Raw genomic sequence first — 22807 nt, forward strand, 5'->3', positions numbered from 1 at the left:
TGATAAACAATTTCATAGTTTCTCTGCTACCTATGACTTTTCTCTTTAAATGCTTGTCTAATTAGTTTAAACAAGTCTTTGAAGTAATTTTAGTGGAAGCCTAAGAAGTGTAAGAAACCTTGTGTTTGACGTTTTTTCTGTGCTCTCTGTTAATTCAACAAGAGTATCTAGCACTCAAGCTTTAAAAAGATAGTTAGCCATCTAATTGTACATTTGACCCACAGCGAAAGAAAAGTTCAACATTCTTTAAGAGTCCGCACTGTATTCTCAGTCATGCATGATGAGCCCTGAAAATTACTGCTATCTTAGAATTGCATATTCTTTGTTCTCCCTTAGAAGTTATAGTTATTAATATTTAAACATTTAATTAATTAATTTAAACATTTAATTAATTGATTAAAAGTTTAATAGTAGGGTATTGTGGAAGTCTTGTTATGAGAGATGTTCTGTTGACAGTGCAGTAGATACATTTGAATAAGTCAAATGGTTTCTCTGGCTTCTTTTCCCGGATATTTATCTCCACAATAAAATTCTCCTAATTACAGCTTTTTTGAGAGTGGAATTTCTTTGTTGTTTTAGTACTCATTCAGGATCTTGAAGCTTTTTCTATTTGTGGAAATGTTGACTACCACTTCAAATTCTGTTCTTTAGATATCAAATTTTTGTCAGCCTGTTAAAATTCATACTTCTATTGTCAACCTGCCTGAAAAGTTTGGGGTTGCTTTTCATCATTAAGTTTTCAGATCATATTTTCTAGGATCTCTCCTCAAACAAGGCTGTTAAAAATGTCTTTTGGAAAGGCTAGTTTACGGAGTATTGTTCTGTAGTTGAAGTTAGGGATCATTATTCCCAGTTAGCTTGAAGGAAGCTGTTCCTAGGACACAGGCTTATTACTGTGAAATGGTGGCATGAAAAAACTTGCCTTTCCATGTCAATTCAAAGCCCAAGTAGCCAAAAGTTTCCTATTTCACTTGAGTTCATTTAGCTTTGCAGGATACTGGAAGCTTGTATAGCTGGCAGAGGATCATATATGGCTTTACTGCTGTATGCACCCCTCTGCAAAGTCAGGATGGATCTTGAACATGTGATACACATCTTGTATATTTAAATTTCTTCCATTTAGGGAAGAACAGAATAAAACCCAAACTAAAGCAAACAACAGTTAACAGGTGCAACAGAATTCTGTAAAATCATGAAGGGGACTGAGAATATAGCTGCTACATAATAGTAAATTATCACAGCTTTTTTACCATAAAGGATGTAGAAGATACCAAATAAAATTGAAGAAGTGAAATGTTTTTAATGCCTCTTTTTTGTCTTATTTTCTTTACTTTCTTTTTTTTTTTTTTTTTTTCCCCCTCGAGCATATGTTTGTGGCCAAGAAAGGATCCTAGGAATAAATCTTTGGTCTGACCTAATTGAGTTGATATTCAGAACATCTAATTTGCAGTATGAGAGTGTAAAATTTAAGAAATTATTCCCTTTTCTTCTTAGTACCAGGGGAGAATATTGCAACAATGAAGTATGGAGCACAAGTTGTAAAAGGGGAGCTGAAGTCTGCTCTATTGGATGGAGACACTCAGAACTATGACCTGGATCATGGATTCTCTCGACACCCGATCAACGATGACTGCCGCTCGGGAATTGAGATTAAACTAGGCCAGCCCTCAATAATCAACCACATACGAATTCTCCTCTGGGACAGAGACAGTCGGTAGGTGCCAAGGTGACATAAAAAGGGAAAGCAATGCATTTTGTACTGGAGATCATGTAGCAGTGCAAACTATAATTTAAATATTTTATGGAAATAGTATGGTAGTGTTGGAGCTGACAGTTGCAGGGTTTGTTTGGAAATAACCTGATTTTTAAATGCAATTTTAGTTACTTACACACCAGATCATTTTTAGAGATGTTAAACTACCTTAAATTATTTCAGTGTTTTTACGTATTTGCATTTCAAACATTAAATTTTTTTTGTTCCAATTTTTTCAATATACCAAAACTGTTAAGAAAGGGCACACTTTGACAATAAAATTGGACTTGATCTTTTAGGTCTTTTCCAGCCTAAATGAGTCTGTGATTCTGTAATTCAGAGACAGTAAAATTTATTTAGAATGTGAATTACTAGCTGACTACAGTAATTATTAGAAGCCACTTTGTGGTTAGACTGCTGAAATATGAATTGTCATACATGCTGTAGCCACTTGTTACTGAGCTACTTCAGGTTATTATGGAATGTATGAAAACTCAAATTAAGCTCATTTGAACAATTGAGAGGCTGCTGAAGTAGAAAAATTGCAGGGTTCTTTTTCTCTGAGAAATTTAATATATTAATTTTGTAACTGGCCATGACAAAGATCTTACAGTTTAGTAGACAGCTCAGCAGGTATTCATAAGCTGTTAAAAACAATAAAACAAGCTTACGTATACATTTATTATGTACCTTATTACCTTGTGATAAAGGATTAATTTTATTTTATTTCCAAAAAAACTCAGTTTATCATTGTAGAACAGTTTCATTTTGCTTTTTTAGCTAAGCCATGTTATTCTAGAACAGGGTGTATAAAAGTTTTAGTTAGGGTAAGGTGTTTTGTAAATTTAAATAATTTTTTAAATATGAGTTAGTTACCAATTTAAAACCAATTTAATGAATTGTAACTATTTAACTGTTTCAAGGAAGTTCTACTTCAGTTCAACTGAAATTTGCTTCACTTCTATTTCTTTTGTAAAGATCAATAAGTGGATCTTTGAAGATAGAAGGAACTGCTTCATATAATATTATACTAGTTGTGCCAGAAGATCAACCAAATTTATGAACCAATTATCAACCAACTTTATATAATCTGAAACAGTATTAGAGATATATTAGTAATGAGTTCTCTAGCAATTTTTAGAGAATTCATGTAACTGGTAAAATGCCCCTCGTCTGCAGGGCATAAATGTTCTCCTTGGGACAACTTCTTACAAAGTTATCTGTTGCTTGGTGTCCTGTGTGCTTCGTCTGAAATTTGTAGAACAAACTTATTATTGCTGGCAGAGTATCTGACAAGGTGGATCTCTAGAGATTTTTGTCTTCATGAAATACTGAGGGCTCAGAGGTTTAAGATCTAGTTTCTGCGTCTTGCTGATTTTTAATTTTTTTTTTAATCATCCTGATTTCTGTGGAAAGTGCTATTGGGCTTTCTTTTGCTTCCCAACAGGTATAGTACTAGAATTAGCACTGTCTGTCCTGTGCAAGGCCAGGAGTTGGACTTTGATCATCCTAGGGGTTCCCTTCTAACTCAGAATATTCTGTGATTCTCTGTTCTATGAATTGTCAAGCTTTTTTTTCCCTCCAATAACTCAACTGTCTAAGTTAAATGGAAATGGAGGCATTTGGAGTACTTTATCTATTTGTGGGCTCCTCAGTATAAGATACTGACTTCCTGCAGTGAGTTCAGCAGGACACCAGGATGAAGGCTTGAGCACATGAGAACCTGCTGTTTTATATGAGCAGGCTTAGAAGGGAGAATTTGTTGCTCTCCTCACCTATTCAGTGGAAGAATATGGAGAATACAGGGACAGAGTTCTCTTGCAGCTGTGTGCTGAGAGTGCAAAGAGCAGTGGACACAAGCAAGAAGATAAATTCATATTGAATATTAGGGAAACAATTTGCACTGGAATAGTTAAACTTGGGAAGAATTTGGCCATAGAGGTGTGCAGAAATTTGCCAGCCAAGATCTTAAGGATCTGGGATTGCCCAGACATGTCCATGTCTCTCTTACTCTGAGATTGTCCTTACTTTTTGTAGATATCTTTTCCTTTCTACTGTCTTTGTCTAACAATTGCTGGCCACTAAACTGCATCTTTCTCCTGGGATACATGACTAATATCTTCTAAGGAGGTGTTTTAACACCTGTACAGACATGAACAGACCTGTACAGCATGACTACTTCTTGTTGAACAATTTTTTAAATTACTCTGTTAATTTTAACTGTCTGTGTGAAGCTCTGATCTATTGGATATACTTAAAAGAACCAAATGGAAGCTAACAGGTGTTTCACACCTCTAGTTCAGAAGTATTAACAGCTGAATCTTAGCTGTAAAAGCGCTAAGGGGAGGCTATCCAAACTGTCTCTGCAAAGATGATGTTATCCCACCTTAAAAAAATTAAAGGCATACTGTTGTATATGTTAATGGAACTGTATTTTTGAGGTAATATTTCTTTGTTTGGTGTCTTCAGAAACCAAAAAGTAGCATGTTGTGTATTGATTACAAATATATGTTAGCAATGATGAGAACCTCTAAAATTCTCAAGGCAGAGAGGTCAGTAACTTTTGTATACAAGCAGCTCAAACTAAAACTTTGCTGCCTAGTTTGCTAAAGTACATATATGTTAGTAATAATAATGTTGCTAAAACACATTGTATTTATGTGGATTGTGAGTATTACACATCTGATTGGTGTGAATGTGAAAGCTGCTATGCAGTTGACATTTAAAGACTCAGCCTTACCTTTCCAAGGTATTAACTATCTAACGTTTTAAGGATTTTTAAAAAACATAGTTTTCAATATGTACTCCTTTAAGTCATCAGGAAAATCAGAAATACTAACAAAGGCATTAATGTTTAATAAGAAATGCTTGTGTAGAACTCTTTAGGAGTAAATCCTCTGTAGAAATTAGTCTGAAAGGATGTTAAGTGGTGACATGGTGCTTTTGAAATGCCTGTGAATGTTAGGAGAAGGAAAATACTCTGAAACAGATATTCAGTGATTTGCAGTTACATAAGTGAAATTTCTACTTTATTCTAAGCATTTCAGTCATGGATATAATAGGGAATTAGCTGTAACATTTACGGTCTAGTTTGCATTTGGTTTCTTTTAAAAGCAAACTGTAAGGTAAACATAACTGATAAGCAAGAGGAAGACACAGATTCTGTCAGTGGCTTTTTTATTTTTCGTAAAGTAATTTCGGAGTGTGTAAGGAAGTAATGACAGGCTCAGTGATGGATCATAAAGAACTGAAAGGGTCAGAAGTGAAGAACAACTTCAGTTGTGAAATGGTCATAAAGTGAAAATGGTCATAAAGTAAATTCGCTTTTTTCAAGTGAGGAGTTTAAATTTGCATTTTTGATCCAGTAATTGTTTTTCATTTTTTTATTGATTTGGCAGTAGAAGTAGTACCATATCACTGGTGGTGATTTACTTTTATTCTGTGAGGAAGGAATACAAATGATAATTTTTATGACAGAGTCAAAAGTCTCCATTTCATTTTTTGAGGCACAGTAGTCTCATCTAATGACTGTAGATTGTGAGTGTGTGGATGTTTTAAATCATTCTGAGAATACATCTTACCTGTGTGAGTTCCTTTTTAAAGTAAGTTTGAAAATATGGATCTGGGTAAGAACAGGTTTTTTTTTTCAACACACTGAAAATCCAGAATTCAGTGTAAGATTTAATACCTAAAATTTGTTGACTTGTATTCTAACAAGTGGTTTTTGGCAATCCATAGGTCTTACTCCTACTACATTGAGGTGTCCATGGATGAGTTGGACTGGATTCGTGTTATCGATCACTCCAAATATCTCTGTCGGTCCTGGCAGAACCTGTATTTTCCTGCCCGTGTCTGCAGGTTAGTTCATCAGTGTAATTTACTGTGGCTGACATTAAAGAATGTAGGCACCAGAATAAGTTGCTGGATTTTGCTACTTCATTATGTATTTCTGAAAATGTGTTATATCTCAACTTCTATCAGCTATGCTAAAAAAAATAGTTTATCTTAGTTTATATAGTTTTATAATAGTTTATATTATTATTTTGTAATATTAATATAGTTTATACAATGCAGGCATCCAATTTGAAAACTATGGTTTTTCCATATCTGCCCATCTCCTTCTCCTTTCTTTTCTTTTTTTTTTTTTTTGGGATCATACCTACCTTTTTTGCAGCTGATGCTGGGTTTTTTTCACTCAGTAGTAAACATCATTCCTTGACTGCCTGAGTGTTTATAATGCACTTACATACTTACTATAGAACTTGGAAATGTATTTTTATGTATTATATATTTTCTACTGATGCACTGTTTTAAATAGTTGGAAAAGGGAGAAAGGGGAAAGTTAGGACTAAGAAGCTTTGAGGAATGCCTCGTGTGCTGTTTTGGGTACCACAATATAGGAAGGATATTAAACTATTTGAGAGGGCCCTAAGGAGGGCAGCAAAGATGGTGAAGGGCCTTAAGGGGAAAGCCATATGAGGAGCAGCCAAGGTCACTTGGTCTGTTCAGCCTGGAGAAGAAGAGACTGCGAGGAGACCTCATTGCAATTACACCTTCCTTGTGCGGGGAAGAGGACGGGCAGGCACTGATCTCTTGTCTCTGGTGGCCGTGACAGGACCTGAGGGAATGACTTGGAGTTGTGTCAGGGGAGGGTTAGGTTGGGTATTAGAAAAAGGTTCTTCACCCAGAGAGTGCCTGGACACTGGAACAGGCTCCCCAGGGAAGTAAGTGGTCACACCACCAGCCTGACAAGAGTTCAAGAAGCGTTTGGACAATCTTCTCAGGCACATGATGTGGCTGTTGGGGATGGTGCTGTGCGGGGCCAGGACAGGGACTTTGGTGATCCTTTTGGGTCCGTTCTACATCAGCATATATCTGAGATTCTGCCATTCTGTGAAAATTAATAAATGGGTTTAAGTGTAGTTAAACTAATGTTTTTTTAAACTGTAATATTATTTTAACTGTAGGGGTTGGGAATTCTGCAAGAAGCTGATAATCACATTGAAGCAGTCTTACTCAAAAACTGAATTGAGCTAATTGGTAGGGAGGATACAACCTGAAGATACCAAAGATGCTGTCATCATTAGGTTTTGGGTCATAGACCCTGAGAGGAAATGACCTGTATTGTTATAATTATTCTGTAGACATAAACTTTTTAATTGGCACAGCAAGTCTTGGAATCTCCATGGAGAGAGATGCTTTCTTTTTCACATTTTCCTGTTCTTTTCTATAAATCTCTGTTCCTCATTATCATACCCACAAAATGGTAGGGAATTTCTTGGAGATGCAGCTTATTGGAAGAGCTAAAGAGAAAATAATGTAGCAGCCTAAGTTTATGAGCACTTATTGCTAAGGAGCAGTAACCTTAAGGCAAAATATGAATTCTCAGCTGAGTCACCATGATAAATAAATAAAGTTTAGATAAGGTTTTCTGTAATCTTTATTTGCATAAGTGAATTGAAGCCTACATTGAGGAGTTCCCCATTAAGAACTTTTTATTTAATTATATTGATATAAATAGTTAGGTATTACTTGAAGGTTGAGTCTCCTTTGATCAGGAATTTTGATCAAATTCCCTCCAGGAGAGAGGCTTTGAGCAGGGGAGGCTATGTACACCTAGATATTAGTATTAGAGACTTATCTGTCTTTTAATCAATAATCTGTTCAGAATGAGTAAGCAAAGACTACTAAACTTTTCTTTTGTCTCCAATTTCAGTGTTTTGTGATAATGTGTTTAAAGTAGCTCTGTTTACTTAAACAAGTTAGATTAGTTATTTCCAGTATACTGATGTACACAAAACAGAAATCCTAGTATACACAGCATTTTCTTGTCACCTAAAAAAAGGTGTTCTCCAGTCTTTCGAGCACCAGTCATATAAGTGAATCTGAAATTGTCAGAATCTATTCCTTTCTTATTTGATATTGTTTCACAGGCATGTTGTACATACTTACCAAGGGGCAGATATGTTTTAAGTGTTTTGTATGCTCTGTTTTGCTCAATGCTGTTGTACAGTCTTGTTTTAGTGTCTCAAGTCCCAGTGCCAAAATTTTTCCTGTTAATGGATAACAGTACAGAGGAATGGAAGCATCATGTTATGTTCTGTCTTCTTGACAATAGTTTTGACATTTTACTCTTTTTGTCTTACTAATGCAGATAATATTTTTGGAAGCAACCACTTAGGGAGCCATGCTGCAATTTTTTCAAGTTTTGAATACATTTCTAGTAGAAAATCATGGACTGATTGCCTTTCCAGGAAGGTCTTCAGTTAGGTGGTGGTTTGGGGTTTGCTTTTTTTTTTTTTAATTAAAAAAATTATATAGCTCAAAGTGCTTTGTGAGGTCAAAGCATCTGTGTAAGATGTCATTTTGAGACACAACAAAGAATTGAAGTGTAGAATTATTGCTGGGGGGTTTTTATTAGCATGCCTTTTTCCAAAGTGAGGGAGTAGAACATGCCGGATTCTGTACAGGCTGTTGAAGGACAGCCAGTTGTCTGATACACTAGAGTAATTGTTCAAACATAGATTATAAACAGGATATGAGCCCTGCTACGTTAGGCAGGGTTAGTTGCTTTTTTGAGTTACTTTTCACAGAAATATTAGTTGTAAAAGGTGAGAGCTGTCAACGTCTGAACTGATATGTTCATCTAAGTTTTAAGAAGCTAGTCAAACATTTCCATGGGCATAAAAAATTGATGGAGTGTGTCTTTTATTTGCATGTATGCAAGTTGGGGTTTTTGTTTCTCTTTGAAAAACAGTAACTTTCCTCTTAAGCAAATCTATCCATATTCAATTCTACAATCAATGCATTTTTTACAGAAACTAGATGAAAAAATGCACCCTTCTGGCCTTTAGTTGTTAAATAAAATAAATAATTTATATGACAGTGAATTAAGACCAATTCAGCCTTCTTAATGAATCGTTTGTCATGTGTGTCATAGTCTTTACCATGATGTGAATTTTTGATATATGGAGTGTTATGGAATATTTACAGTAGTGTTGGAGTTAGGGGCATTGTTGTACTTCCCATGAAAGATAATTTGTATTTGGCAAAGTGCATATCCAACCATCCAAACTGATTAGGCAAAGTCAAGAAATGTGATAAGACTATTTACACTCTTGGCTTCTTCCTGTTGCTTACATGCTCCAGTCTGTCTTAATATGTTCAGAGTAACTTTTACCAGCCATAATCTCTGTCAGATTAATAGCTGAAAAAAAGTGGAAGAGCAATAACTGAAGACTGAAATTCTGAAATAAAAAGATGAGTTTGTGCTTTCTCACACACATCAGATCATTTCTGTTATTTGTAGGATGTAATTCCTGATTTAAATAAACAAGCTATTTTGTACAAAGATTACTTGTTCAGTGTCAAAGCTTAGTATAACAAGTAAGAGGGTGTTGCTGTATTTAGAGGGGTTTTAGTAAAAGAAAATACTGAGTAAAACATATGGGGGTTTTATTGACATAATTGTTTTAGACTTCACATTTTTGCTTTAAATCCTTCTAGAATACATCATTCTACCATCTTTGAAAATTGGACAGTCATATACTATGCAGAAAAAGCAAATAAGAGAGTGTGATTACAGGATAGTTCCCCCCCCCCCCCTTTTTTTTTTTTTTCAACACAGTAGTGCATTTTTTAAAAATTTCTTTTGGTCCTGTTTTCTTTGTTTGCACTTCTGTATCAACTTTCGTGTAAACTGAACACTCTTTAGAGGGAAGACAGGACACAGAAAATGTTCATGTAATCAGGTTCCTGTGGAAGTTAGGAACAAGTGTCAGGTTCATAGTTATTCCATCTTCCTCTTGTAGCAGTGAATGTTAAAACTGATAAAGGTCTTTGAGCAGGTAATGCTGTTTTCTGTTTTACCCTTCCCACTTTTTTCATCCTTTCTTTTTTGTTTTGTGACTATCTTTTTACTTCATCCTCAACCACAGTATTTGAAGAACTGCATTAAAAGAATTACTACAAAATGAAAAATTTTGAGGTTTCATAATAAGGCAGATGTAGCCACAAGGTGTCACTACAATAAAAGTTTAAAAGACTTAATTTCTTTCTGTTTACACTCGTTTGATCAAAGTGTTCTTCCTACTGTGTGCTGTTTTTGTGCGTTAAACTTTCCAGATTTACAGAATCATTCTGGTTTGCTCTTTAAGCTATAGAGGGAGCAAGTACGGAATAAGTACATAAAATCGAAAGGAAACCTTAAATTCATTTTCCATCTTTAGTCTGACACTGGATGATTCTGTGTTTTGATTGGGGAGGTATTTCCCTGACCAGACTAACTTATAGTCTGAAATCAATGCTATTTTGTCAGTAATACAGACATTCAAAAAATATATTGAAAAGGTAAAGAGATCAATTTTTGGTCTGTGTTTGCTATTACTGCCTTAGCTCTTTTTGTGATGATAATTATGTGATTTATCAAAAGAAAATACAAATTATTTCTGCATAAACAATTGGTCCCAAAGTATGTTTCTATTAAGAGAACTGGTAGATGCCTGTAGAAGCATGCTGTAAATGTGGGAAATTATTTAAGCATATTGTTTTTCCTTTTTTTAAATCTGCTTTAAGCTGAAAAATCTTGAGGTTTTCTAGTACTAGTGTGTTGAATTAATAGTGATATAAAGGCTCTGTGTTTCCCTTAAAGCACTTGGCTGCTATAGAAAGTGTGGCATTAGAATTATTTTTACTTTAGAAGGTGTATTTGTATTTTAGATGTATTTATTGGTGCAGAAAAAATTACTTGCCTTTCCTTTTATTAAGCACTGATGATACTGGGTTCGTTTTTTGTTTAGTGCTTCAGCAGTCTTTGCTACTAATGATTACACTATTTGTAATCCTCTGCCTGAGTGAAGGCAAATTAAATTGTAGACCGTGTCTTCTGAACATTGAAAAAATACAAGAAGAGTAAATTATTCAGTGCTAAGGTCGTTCTAAACTCAGACACGTTAGTAGTTATGCACAGTTATTTTGCGTGTAATGATATGCGAGCAGATGTGATTTTCAGGTGTAGGCTAGACAAAACATTTTTCTTGCATTCTGGTCTTAATCAGGCAGCCTCAGGTAATTGTGGTAACTTCTACTATTACTAAAAGTAATTTTATTTTTCTCTGTCTTTTGAAGAGTCACTGAAATTAGCTACTGATTAAGCAACAATGTCTCACTTTCAGCCTTACCAGTAGGTCTCTGACAACGTTATCTATTATGCATAGCCATTTTGCAGTTTTCCTGAGCTTGGTCTGGAATCTTAGTGGATACTAACTTGCCAAAAGACATTCCAAGTACAGTTTGATTTAAGATGTTGAAACGAATGAGTCAATTTATGCAGTTGACATTTTGTTCAACATACTTGAAATAAACTGGGGGGAAAGCAGTGTCTGCAGATTTAATTTAGCTCTGGGAGTGTTTTTTGTGTTGTTTCCCAGTATGGAATGGTGGTGTTCAGAAAAAGTGTAGAGACATCCAAAAGAAGCTTTTGAACATTGTTTTAACTTAAAATGAAGCCCTACTGCATCACTGACCTAACTAGAAAACCTAGACTAAGAGTGGCTGGCAAGAGCTTGGTAAGGCCTTCTGTCAGTCTGAAAAATATGTGAAAATTTTTTCATCAGTAAGTCCTTAGTATCCTTATAAAAGGACTTCTTGCAAATTGAGTAATTAAACTTGGGTAACTGAAACCATCTTTATCTTAGTCACTGCATCTGAAAATTAGAAATAGTTGTGCAGGCAACATGTTGATTAATTATTTTTGTACTGTTCTTTGGGAAGCCTTGACTCTTGTGTAAATATTTTATTTCTAACTGTGCAGATATGCTGGTGTTTGTGAATTTACGAAGAAATCCCAACCTTGTTGCATAATTCAAATTAGCTTGTCTTTATTTCTGGATAACTGAAATTTTAAAATCTTTTCTGGAATCTAATACTATAAGTAATACAGCAAAAATGTTATTTCTAGAAATAAGTAAAAATTACCTCGATTTGTGTTACAGAAGCATAGTGATAAATAGTAAAAGCCATTTTGAAATGTTAATCTAAAGCTTTGAGGCTTTTCACTGGCATTATTTTCAAAAATCAATTTTCATTGCAGGCAGTTTTTTGTTTTGGGGCTGGGGAGTAGAGCTCATTGTTCTTTCTTGTAAGATGTGATCATATTTAGAAGCCTTTATTGGCATGTTTCCAATACTTTGCCTTTTAACTGTGAAATAGGAGGAAATGGTTTCCTGTAGTCTCCATTTTAGTGAGTAGTTGCTGCTTGTTTTTCTCTCTATCAGTGTTTAAACATCCTTTTTTCTCTTCCAGTAGGTTTTCATTCTAGTGTTTTTTCTGTTGCTAAGAAAAGGTGATAGTTTGAGATTTTTTCAAACAATGTAGATCATCTACACAGGATCAAGAAAGCTATTGCCTCATCTGGATTGGAGTGTTTATTGATTTATAAGATCTTTTTCTTCATTTCAGGTTATGTATACTTTTGATCTTAAGCTTACATTTCTAAATTCAGCTCCAAATGTGCTCCTAGTGATATAAAAGCTCATTTCTCTACAGGAATAATCAATAATATTTTTCATCAAGAACTTTATCAAAGCAGTTTTTTCTTCTCAGATTCCTTCTCCTGTCTGTCATAGCAATTTCAATTATCTTAACCTAAAGAGCCCAACTCAGCTTTGAAGAAAAGTAAAAAAGCCAGTGTGCATTTAAGCTGTTGATGACAACCTGCCAGACAAGTTATCAGCTGAAAATGAGTATTTGTCTGAAAAAGTATTTGTAGAGGGTCAATATACCTTGTATAGAGATACCTGAGAAATAGGGGAGGGCCTGCCAATGCAGTTTGTTGAACATGGATTATAAAAAAAGTGTAATATATTCTTTTTGCTTTATGGTTTGGAAGAAACAATTAACTTTTTAAGAGACCTAGATTACATATTTCTCATGCTTGACATAATAATAAGTAGGTTTTTTGTAGTATGGTTAGAATTTCTTTAGTCTGAATTTTGAAGTGTTCATTTTAAGTTTCTTAAACTCTAAATTGTCTTGAGTTCTGTTTTCAGTATTTCACCTCATAAATGAGATCTGATGTAAGTGAAAATTATCAGTAATTATTCAGCTTGAAAGTGATGCATAAAGATACACCTAAATGCTGAATTATCAAATTGTTGGTGATAATTCTACAGCAGGCTGTATTTTAAAGTTAATGTTGCATAAGACGTGTGTGTTTAAAAGGCATCTTCAGCACTTGTTTTTTTAAACTCTCTTCTGTGTTTTCTGTTGCACTCCAAGAGATGGAATTAACTGTGAAAACTTGCCATACATGTTTACAAAGACAGGCTTTTCCAAGAGGAAATCATGTTTTGGCAAATTTGTAAGAATTCTGGTTTATTTTACTTTGTTGATCTGTGATGGCTGTCTGTTTAAGTTGTTTGATGCCACTGTGTGAAGCTTTTCTCTGTTTCCCATTTCTTAGCTGATAATGGGCACGATTTTCCTGTGTGTATATGAAATGCTGTACCACACTTAAAACTGCACTTTATGAATACTCAGATTGTTTGCATGAAGTAATGCCGTTCTGTGGATTTACTTCTCAGTGTCTAAGTTTATAAAGTCATCTGTCAGCCAACATTAGGCCAATCTTAGCTGTGGAATACTTTGGATGATAACAATTTTAACAGTAGAACAAATTTGTCTGTGATTAAACTTGATTCTTTGTTCACAAACCTCAAGTTATCTTCTGTGCAGCAGAAAGGTAAGAGTATGAGTAGAAAAGCCCTAATCTTCAGTGTCCTTTTTCTCTGCAAAAGAAGCTCATGCAACTTGAAGTTTCTTGCGCTTGGCCTATATTTGCTCTTTCTCATCTCCGTTGCAGTTGGGAGGATGGGGCTTATGGTTCCATTTGATGCAGTTTTAAATAGTTTTTAAAAGGAATATTTACTCTTTATTATGAAAAAATAAAAGGATAGAGTTGAAAATGAAAAATCAAACTGAACAAATTACCTGCTGTAGAGAATCAAATTGTAGCAAATAAGACATGAACATGTGTATAAGGGTCTTCAACTGGCAGAAGTGAGTGAAGGAAAGAAAACAGTGGAAGAGAGATATATTACTCAGAAAAAATACAATGTTTGGGAAAAACTCTGGAAGTGAAAAATGTTTTAAGAGAGATTTTTTTTATGGGTAGGGTTAATGACCGGAAAACCACATGGGATTTATGATTTTTAGGCTGCTACTGTACTGGGAGCAGTTATTATTTGTAATGTCTACTAAAAGAAAGAAAAACTGTTTTTTCTAAAACACCAGATTCTGCATTTGAGTTTTGATTTCTACCACAGAGCAACTTTAACAGCTTTATACTTTCAAGTTGTTTTTTATTTGTAAGATTGGGACAAATTTTTCTGTAGTTCACTGCAGATCTAATAAAGATCTTGGAAATTTTAGATACTGCAAGTAACATCTTTAGTGGTCAATAAAGTAGTAATTTCATTACTTTTCTTCATCCCATTCTCATTTGTATTGGGGAATAACAGCTGTGATGGAAGGTGTATTAAGTATTGATCTCTAAATCTGTATTCTGTTAATTAAATTACAGTCTCTGTTAATGGCAAATTGCCAAGTTTGGCTAATCAAGCTGCATTTTCATTAACAGTGTAAGTGACCTGTTGAGTCAGGTCAGCAGGCACCTTGCTGTGTGTCTAGTCTCTGACCTCGAGAGCAGGAGGTGCTGGTCAGGGGGAGGCTGTGAGCGCAGACATCGTTGTGCTCCTCTGATCCTGCTAAGACATATTCAGAGATAAGCTTGGCCATTCATTTATCTAAGGTCCCTCTCTGACTGGGCTGCTGTCAACTGCTTGCAGATTGTAGTGGCTGCACTTTGCAAAAGCTCATTAATCACTGCACAAAAAAAGTAGTTTTAACCCTTTAGACAATTCTTTTGCTACTTTGTTTCTTCTAATTCCAGTATTGTGGGATCTGGTGAATGAAAACATTCACTTGTTTGACTCTTACTAAGCCTTTTTGAGTGTCAAGTGTTGACCCTTCAACCACTACTCTAGTTCCATCTATTCAGTCGCTTTTATGATTTTTGGTGGTGTTGGCTGTACCTTATGTGACTCTGGTATGTACTCCTTGAGGTGTGGAGACCAGAACTGTACGTGAGTGTTTGAGATTTGGGTGCAGCAAGCTGTAACAGAGCAGCACTGTTTTGTTCTCAGCACCCTTCCCAGAGATGTACAGTATTTCAGGGACCCCACCCTGCTACTTGACTACCCAAAGAAGTTGACTTTCATCTGCAGACTTAGAGGCTGCACTAACAAGAATTTAGGCTTATTAGCTCCCAGGCTACTTAGAAACAAGATTAAAGATTTCACTACTTCTGTTCTTGATATTTGACAGTACTTTGCAAATGAAAATGCTTTTGGGTTTCACACAGTTATGTAAGTAACTGTGTGAGCCGCATGAGAATTCCCATTTGGTTCAGTTTTTAAAAGTAAGATTTGGTGGTATTTCTTTGAATCTGATGCACCGTTTGCAAAGATTAATTCCCTTATATACTTTAGAAGCAAAAATCAAATGGAGGGAGATGGGTTAGTTGGTTTGGTTTCTTTTTGGGCTGGGTTTATTTTCTCCAAAATTTTTCCTCTAAGCCTGTCCAGGGAATTTTTTTAAGTTATACAATATAATTTTGAGGGAGAGGATAAGAATTTTTTTTTTTTTTAAAGTTAATGACTAGAACTATAGTCTTAAAAGTCAGGGAGACATTCTGAAGTTAAAATAATTTTTTTCTTTCACATCCTCCTATGAGGATTTGAAATGCACTTATCAGTTGTTCTGCAGTTTACCTTAAAGTTACTTGATTCTTCAGATGTATAGGATTTGTAGTGGAGTATTTTATACTAATTTTCGATGTGATCTAAGATTACATATTCATTTTCCCCTTAACTGATCAGGCATCTCTGCTCTTTTTATACCACCAAAATTTGGATAATAGTGTTTAAAAATAACTTCAGTTAAGAAAGCAATAGCTGAAAAGGGTAATGCCTTACTGTTTTTGTAACAAGTTTTTTAGACTAGAAACTATGGGTTTAAGTGTCACATACTTGGACATTAGAAAAAATTAAGAGTAAATTATGAGTACATAGTATTGAGGCATACAGTCAATGTGCCTTAGGGTGTTCTTGTATAGCTGTTGTGTTCCCTCAGTGCATAGTAGTAAGTTTTTTATCTGTTAGATTTTCTTGTAATTTCTATTGAGCTTATCTTTTTAGAATTGTTATTATTATTTTTATTGTGCTATTGGTAGCCAGACAATTTTTTTTTCAGTTTTGATAATGATGTTAATGTTTTATTTGGGGTTATTTTTCTTTTTTTTTTCTACAAGAGAACTCTTGATTTTGACTTAATAGCTAGGAAAACTAAATCTTTGTGAAACACTGTATGTATATGCATAGACACTCTTCCCATTCAGATATTATTTCATCCCTTCTTTTTTAAGGGAATGATTTAATGTATATTTAGGTGAAAACTGATTTTAAAACTTCGATAGATCAAAATAGGGTGAAGGGCTAGAAGACGTTATTGTCATGATTCCAGCTTGTAGTAAATTATAAAGCATATGTAACAGCTGTAAAGAGAGATTACTTCCTGTGTCATATTTCATCTTGCCTTCATAGGTAAGTGTGTAAATGAAAGGGAAACAAATTGTTTCAATATAGCAAATCTATATTATTTCTTTGGAGTGAAAATGAATGAAATTGAAATAGTTCACTCTTGGGTGAAACTAGAGACTATAAATGTCTTTTATTCTCTTGGTGTGGATTGACATAATGCAGATTAGTAGTAAGAGAATGTTCCTTGTATCATCAACAGTTGTCAGACATGTTCACGAATATTGAATTATAGTAAAGTGAAAGGGGTTCACTGTACTCACAGGTAATTTACACTGTAGAGTGTGCAATCCATCTTTTTAACAGAAGCTGCTAGAAATTTCACTGCTAGAAAATTCATTTTTTCAGACTCCTTAATCCTTTTTTACTCTTTGTATTATGGAAACTTTGTAGTTACCTATGCAATGTCTGCACCATCTATGCATCACCTGATTTCTAGGTAGATAACTCAAGGCTCTTTACTGTCGTCTGGCACGTGGGCATGTGTTGGCACCATCGCATCTGGCACCTAAGTGGTTTCCCCCATAGGTGTCTGGAAGTAAATATAATAATGCTTGAGGTCAGCAGCATATTTAGAATACTTTTTTTCTGCAACGTTTTAATAAAATATTTTGGGCTTCTTGAATTAAGGAACAGTTTCTAAGTTGGAATTCTCAGAAGGTGTATATTAGATACAATATTAGTTTGTGTCTAAAATTAATCTGTAAAGGCATTTAGCAACTGGGGAGTTGACTGAACATTTTATTCTGTCCTCTAAGCTCATTTAGTACAGATTTCTTTCAAAAATTTTTACTGAAGAATTCTCCAAATCATAGGCTAAGGGAAATTGTGTAGAGCAATGCATGGAATGTAAACTGTCTGCTCAGGTTGGCCCATTTTCTGTATTAACTTTGGCAAATACGTGACCTCAGTTAAAAATGTGATGTGTGTTTTGGGATAATTCTGTGATATATTTTTTTTATGGACAGTGTGGCATTTAAGAGGAAGTAGAATCACAGAGTCATTTAGGTTGAAAAAGACCTCTTGGATAGACTCCAGCCATTAACCCAGCACTGCCAAGCCCACCACACAAGTGCCACATCCATGTGAGTCTTTTAAGTGAGTTCAGGATGATAACTCACCCACTTTGCTGGACAACCCATTTAAAGTACTGTTCTAGAACCGTTCTTGAGCAACCTCTTGAGTTTTTGGAGGACTCAATTTATAATTTTTTTTAAAATAAATTGATTTTCAGATAGATCTTCTCTGTCTACTCTTTTTGAAATTGCTTGATACTTTTTCTCATTTTGTACTGTGAATGACCAGTGTTAGAGCTGTTCAAAAACAAACTATGAAACTGATTTACTAGCTACATTTGAAAAAAAATTGCGGGGGGAAAGATATATCTAGGCACTGAAGAACATCTATTGTACCATTTCATTTTAAGGTAGGCTCAGTGGTACATTATTTAAAATTGCCATTTTGGTGAAATTCATAATCTAATCTTTATTATATAGCTTTATGGCTTACATTGTATGTAACTGCTGTGATGCAGTTTTAAAAGTTGAATGTATTTGTTGTCTAATCCTTTACCTGAAATGGAAATGTTTCAGTATGAAAATGTTATAGTCATTATTAATTTCTTAAGTGTACATGGGAGGAATGGGTATTGATCTAACAGATTTAATAGTTCATGTTCAGAATCTATGGAATAGAAGTAATATTTTGCATCTGAGTGATTGCCGAGTGTAATCCTTCAGGCAGAATTCTGAAAGCAGCTGTAAAACTGGAAAATTACCAAAATTACCTTCTATTCTTTTTCAGGCATAACTGCACTTCAGTATCTTTGTTCATTTTAGCTTCTAGTGAATTATGTCTGCATAAGGAGCTAAAATATGTATTATTTCACGCAGGTAAGAATTTGGTTTAGCTATTAAAATTAGAAACTGTGTGCAGTTACCATGGAAATTACTTGAAGTAGTTGTAGTACTTTAAAGAAAACAGAGGTCACCAGTGGAGTCACAAACAATGAATGGAGAGTGCTTTTGTATGAGGTGCATATGATCACACTGATAGAAAGGGACTGGGCTTTTTTGTGATCTCTGCAGTTTTTTTCCTATTTCTAGTGGCCTTTTTCAAGGAGAGAAGAGTTGTTTCTGGGGTCCTCTGAACATCTTTTGGGTTGCTTCCTTTCACAGTTTGCTCCTTCTTCTGTCTTCTGTCTTTCAGAATCCATCTTTGTTGCTTCAAATATTGGATAGAAGAAGTGTCTTCACAGTACTATGGAACTTTCCTACCCACCTAGTCTTTTAAGGAGAATTTTTATGTTGACCTTGTAGTTAATTGATTTATGGGTCAGGAAAACCATGTACTCATATCAGTTCTTAGTTATCTATAAGCTCTAGCCCAGTTACTACAGTAGTATCATGAAAGTTGGCTAAAATACTCTTCAATTGAGTGAGCAAAATTCCACTAAGATGGAATAGACGAATGTGTCTCATCTTAGTGATGCACAACTTGCAAGAGAAGAGATATATGTAGAAATTAGCATCACTCATGGAGAAGACTTACATTTTTTTGTGGTTTGTTTTCTTGTGGAGGATGTTTTAGGTGTTCATACATTGTGCTTTAGAGTGAACTTATTCCATAATAATTATAGGCAAATATTTTCAACATTCCACTTCAGAGTTATTAGACCTGGAAGATAAAATGTGTGTAAAATAAAGTAGTAAACACCTATATGAAGAAAAATGGAGAATGCTTATCCCAAGTATTCTGAAATACTTGTGGTTTTCATGAAGCTTGGAGATACAGGGGATATGTGGTCTTAAAAATAAGGTTGAAAATATTATTTTTTGTAGAATTATGGCCAGACTTCAGTGTTCGAGTTGTAATTCATAGTTACTGTAACATTAGAGCTTTAATGAAGAATACTTCATTCCAGGGTCACTGTAGTAATTTTTGTGGCCTGTTTACTAGAATACAGTTTCTGACAATTTCCAAAAGAACAAAATGGAACCAGTGCTTGTTCTCTGGGATGCTAGAAGATGAATTTCTTTTTGACTTTACTTTCCTCTTAACACCACTTTCTGTTGAGCAAGTTAAACGCAGCAGTTCACTTGCACGTTAACAATGCCTTGATGCTCGCATTCTTCCTCTGTTGCTTTGGAGATCCTTATGGTTAAAAAACCTGTTAATTCTTTATTTAATCCTTTAAATTCTTTTCCAGGCAAGGGCTAAATTCTAAATGGTTTATTCTGGTTAAAAGAACCAGGTGTTAAGACAGCTGGTTTCTTGGCCTAGTGACTAACACACAGCTGCCATATGCTGTGCTGTCACCGCTTCATCTTCCTTCAGAAGGCCTTGTTGGAATGGTTCCTGCTGGTCTGCCTCTGCCCTGAGCTCAAGGTTAGCACTGAGGCAGGGATTTTTGATGCTGACTCTCACTTTCCTCTTGAAGAGGAAAACATATGGTGGAGCTCTGCTTTAACCTCATATGCTTAAACTGGAAGGTGGGACTCCAGAGTGTGTGGGAAACTGTCAGCCTCTTACAGAAAGAAAAACAGTTAGCTAAATTAGATGTAGACAGGAGATCCAAGAATCAAGCTTGAAACTGCCTTTGCTTTATTCCTGCACTTTACAGTGGTAGGAGATACCTAATGGTGCAAAAAATCGGATGACTTTTTCTATCTTCCACTAGCTGTGGATGCTTGAGAGCAGGATGGTGTCTAGTTTGTGAGCAAAGAATAGTTCTTGTTCATAATGCACAGTAATTAAGTAGGAAAACAGTCTTGGATTAAACATGAATATGCTCTCCACCAATAGCATAGTGCCCTAGTGCTCTGCAGGCCAGTCGTCAGCGAAGTGGAAAAGTGCTGATCTGATCAGTCTCTGGAGCAGGCTGAGCCTTTGTTTAGCTGAGCTGCTCTTTTCCTTTTCTCTGTTGTTTCTGGTAGGGTTTCTATATTTTCTTATATCAGTCTTTTTCTTTCTGTGTTTTTAATGCTGTTAATTCTCTGTTGGGGTAGAGCCAGATCGTTTAAAGCCATCTCACATTTGTGCCTTTCCTTTGTTTTTAGTTTACCCGGCATGGCTTAATTCTTTAAACATGTTCTTACCTGTAGACAGATGTGGTAAAGACAACAGGAGCTCATCATTAATTTCTCTCAGTAAAACTGAGGCCTGTGTCATACTGCAGGAAGAAGGGAGGGAAGAGTAAGGAGTATAAGTTTCATACTTGATGTCGGGAAGGCCTGAATTCCTCACTGGAATCAGCTGGTTTTATTCTGGCAGCATCTTTCTGTCCTGAACTGGGAAGATACTTAAAAAAAGTTGGACAGCTAGGTGAATGCTAGGGACAACAATGATACAACAGCTTCTAAATACTGTGTTAATTTAAAGTAAAATGGATCAAATGGTTTCAACAGAATTAGAAGGACTGTTTTGTTGATTTGAAAATGATGGGATAGTTGTACTAGATGAGATTTGGAACTGTTTCAGTAAATTAAATGGCATATATATGGCAGGCAGTCAAGATTATTCGCTAAGTTTCTTTGTGTATATTTTGATAATATAATTGGATTAATACATAAATACAGGATAATAAAGTACCTGCCAATGTCACTGATTTATTCTCAGGAGTTTCTATCAGAAAACCAGCCTGATAATCACTGTATTTAAAGGGGAAAAATGCTGCACTGTTTTTTTGGTTGTTTTTCTTGATCCACATTTTGTAGCTCTTAAAATAAAAAGAAACCTATTTCATCCTATTTGAAGGCAGCTGGCGTTCTCCAGCTTTAGACATACAGTATAAGCCTGATAGGGAGATTACATAAACTGTTAAGAACTGTGTAGCTTGTGAGTCTCAGAAGAGCCTGGGCAGAAGACTAGAATAGAAGGATAAGCTTTTAAAGTAAAGGAAACCGTTTCAACTGAGGATATGAGGCAAAGGGCAAAGTAAGCTATATGCGAAAGGTACAATTAGGAGCAAGCATCATGTGCGAATTACAGAAGTAGGGCCATGAAAGACAAGCCTGGAGAATGTCTAGGAAGGCTGAACAGGCTTATGGAATTTATCATTCAGCCTAGAAATTGTTTGTTTCTGGTAACTGTTGTTTTTAAACATTTGAAACTGCTTCCAGTAGTCTGTAGCTGTATCTAAAAATTAATGGACTAAGTAGTCCCAATGCCTATTCTTTAGTCCTGTAATGTCCTTTTACATTTTAGCCATGTCCATCCTATAAAACTCCATTCCACCTTCAGAGTGTATTGACTGTCCTCATTGCCCTTGGGTGGAATAGCTTCTGGCCCATGTAGACCCTCACTGAAGTAGTGCTTGAGAAGGGAGTGCCAGTTGGGGTGGGCAGGAATTATGCCAGGGACAGGCCTACTACCTTAACAGTGTGGGCAGTATATCTGCTTCCATTTTAAAATGATCTCAGAAACAGTTAGTGTAGCCAGAATAATCTCGAGGCTGAATTCTGGGAGGTTTTCTTGTGCTTTTGTGCAGAATGACTGCTGTGTAGAGTAGGGGAAAAGCTTGGAGGAAGCAGGCCTATAATGGGGGCTATCAGATCTAGTGAGGGCATAGATCTGGTTTGTATGAACAGATTTTTACAGGGTGTGAAACTTCATTGTGTGAGGTTCAACTCGTTAAATAATTAATTTGGAGAACATTGGTTGTCATTTTTCTGATGCATCAAAAGCATCTCAGTGTAAGCTGTTCTATGACACAATAGATATATGTGTGAGCTGTACAGAAATTTTTGGTTTCTGTTATGATACAGAGTGAAGTAATAAAGTATGTCACTGATAATTTCTTTAGGTTTTGTAGAGTGCATTGCTATTTTTTTTAATACAGTTCATCTAAAAAATTCCTGTAGCTGTATCATCCTTTTGAAAATGAAGAAAATAAAACTAAATAATATTGGCTAATCTGCTTTTGTTTACAGAACAAACTAAAATTGCAGAGTTTTAATTTTAGTGCTTGAAGGATTTGGGTGCTGTATATTAAATAGATTCAATGAACATTAGTTGGTGGATTTTTAATAGGATGTAAGATGCATAAGAGAGTGAAGAAAAATGTATTCAGCAATTGCCAAATCCAAGATCGCTTTGTTTCTGTGGCATGTAGGGAATAACAAATGCGATGTCAGTTACTCATATAGAATGTTTGTCCTCTGGCTGAAGATGAGATTTATTATTTTTAAGTCTTTTATGTTTTGATCTTTTATGGCATTTTGTTAATACCAAGTTGTCTAGCATCTCTGGACTGCTTTTAGGATGATGGAATGAGTGATGAACCTGCAGAGATCGAATACCCTCTCAAGGGGATGCTGAAGCATAAAACTTCCTACCTCTACAGAATGAGAAAACTTGAGGTAGCATATTTCACTAATAGAGTTAATATTCAGTTAAATAC

General features: G+C 35.2%; 1 protein-coding gene across 2 annotated transcripts in view; it reads left to right on the top strand.

Moving 5' to 3' along the window:
- The window catches only part of BTBD9 (BTB domain containing 9), a 115303-nt gene that overhangs the window by 10624 nt on the left and 81872 nt on the right, over positions 1–22807 (top strand). For both annotated transcript variants that reach the window (XM_041477285.1, XM_041477284.1), the window contains exons 6-7: positions 1495–1714; positions 5492–5611. In XM_041477285.1, coding sequence (XP_041333219.1) covers positions 1495–1714; positions 5492–5611 — 340 coding nt within the window. The remainder of the gene's footprint in view (positions 1–1494; positions 1715–5491; positions 5612–22807) is intronic.

The sequence above is a fragment of the Pyrgilauda ruficollis genome, unplaced genomic scaffold, assembly GCF_017590135.1.
Source record: "Pyrgilauda ruficollis isolate IOZ18807 unplaced genomic scaffold, ASM1759013v1 scaffold4, whole genome shotgun sequence".
NCBI lineage: Eukaryota > Metazoa > Chordata > Aves > Passeriformes > Passeridae > Pyrgilauda > Pyrgilauda ruficollis.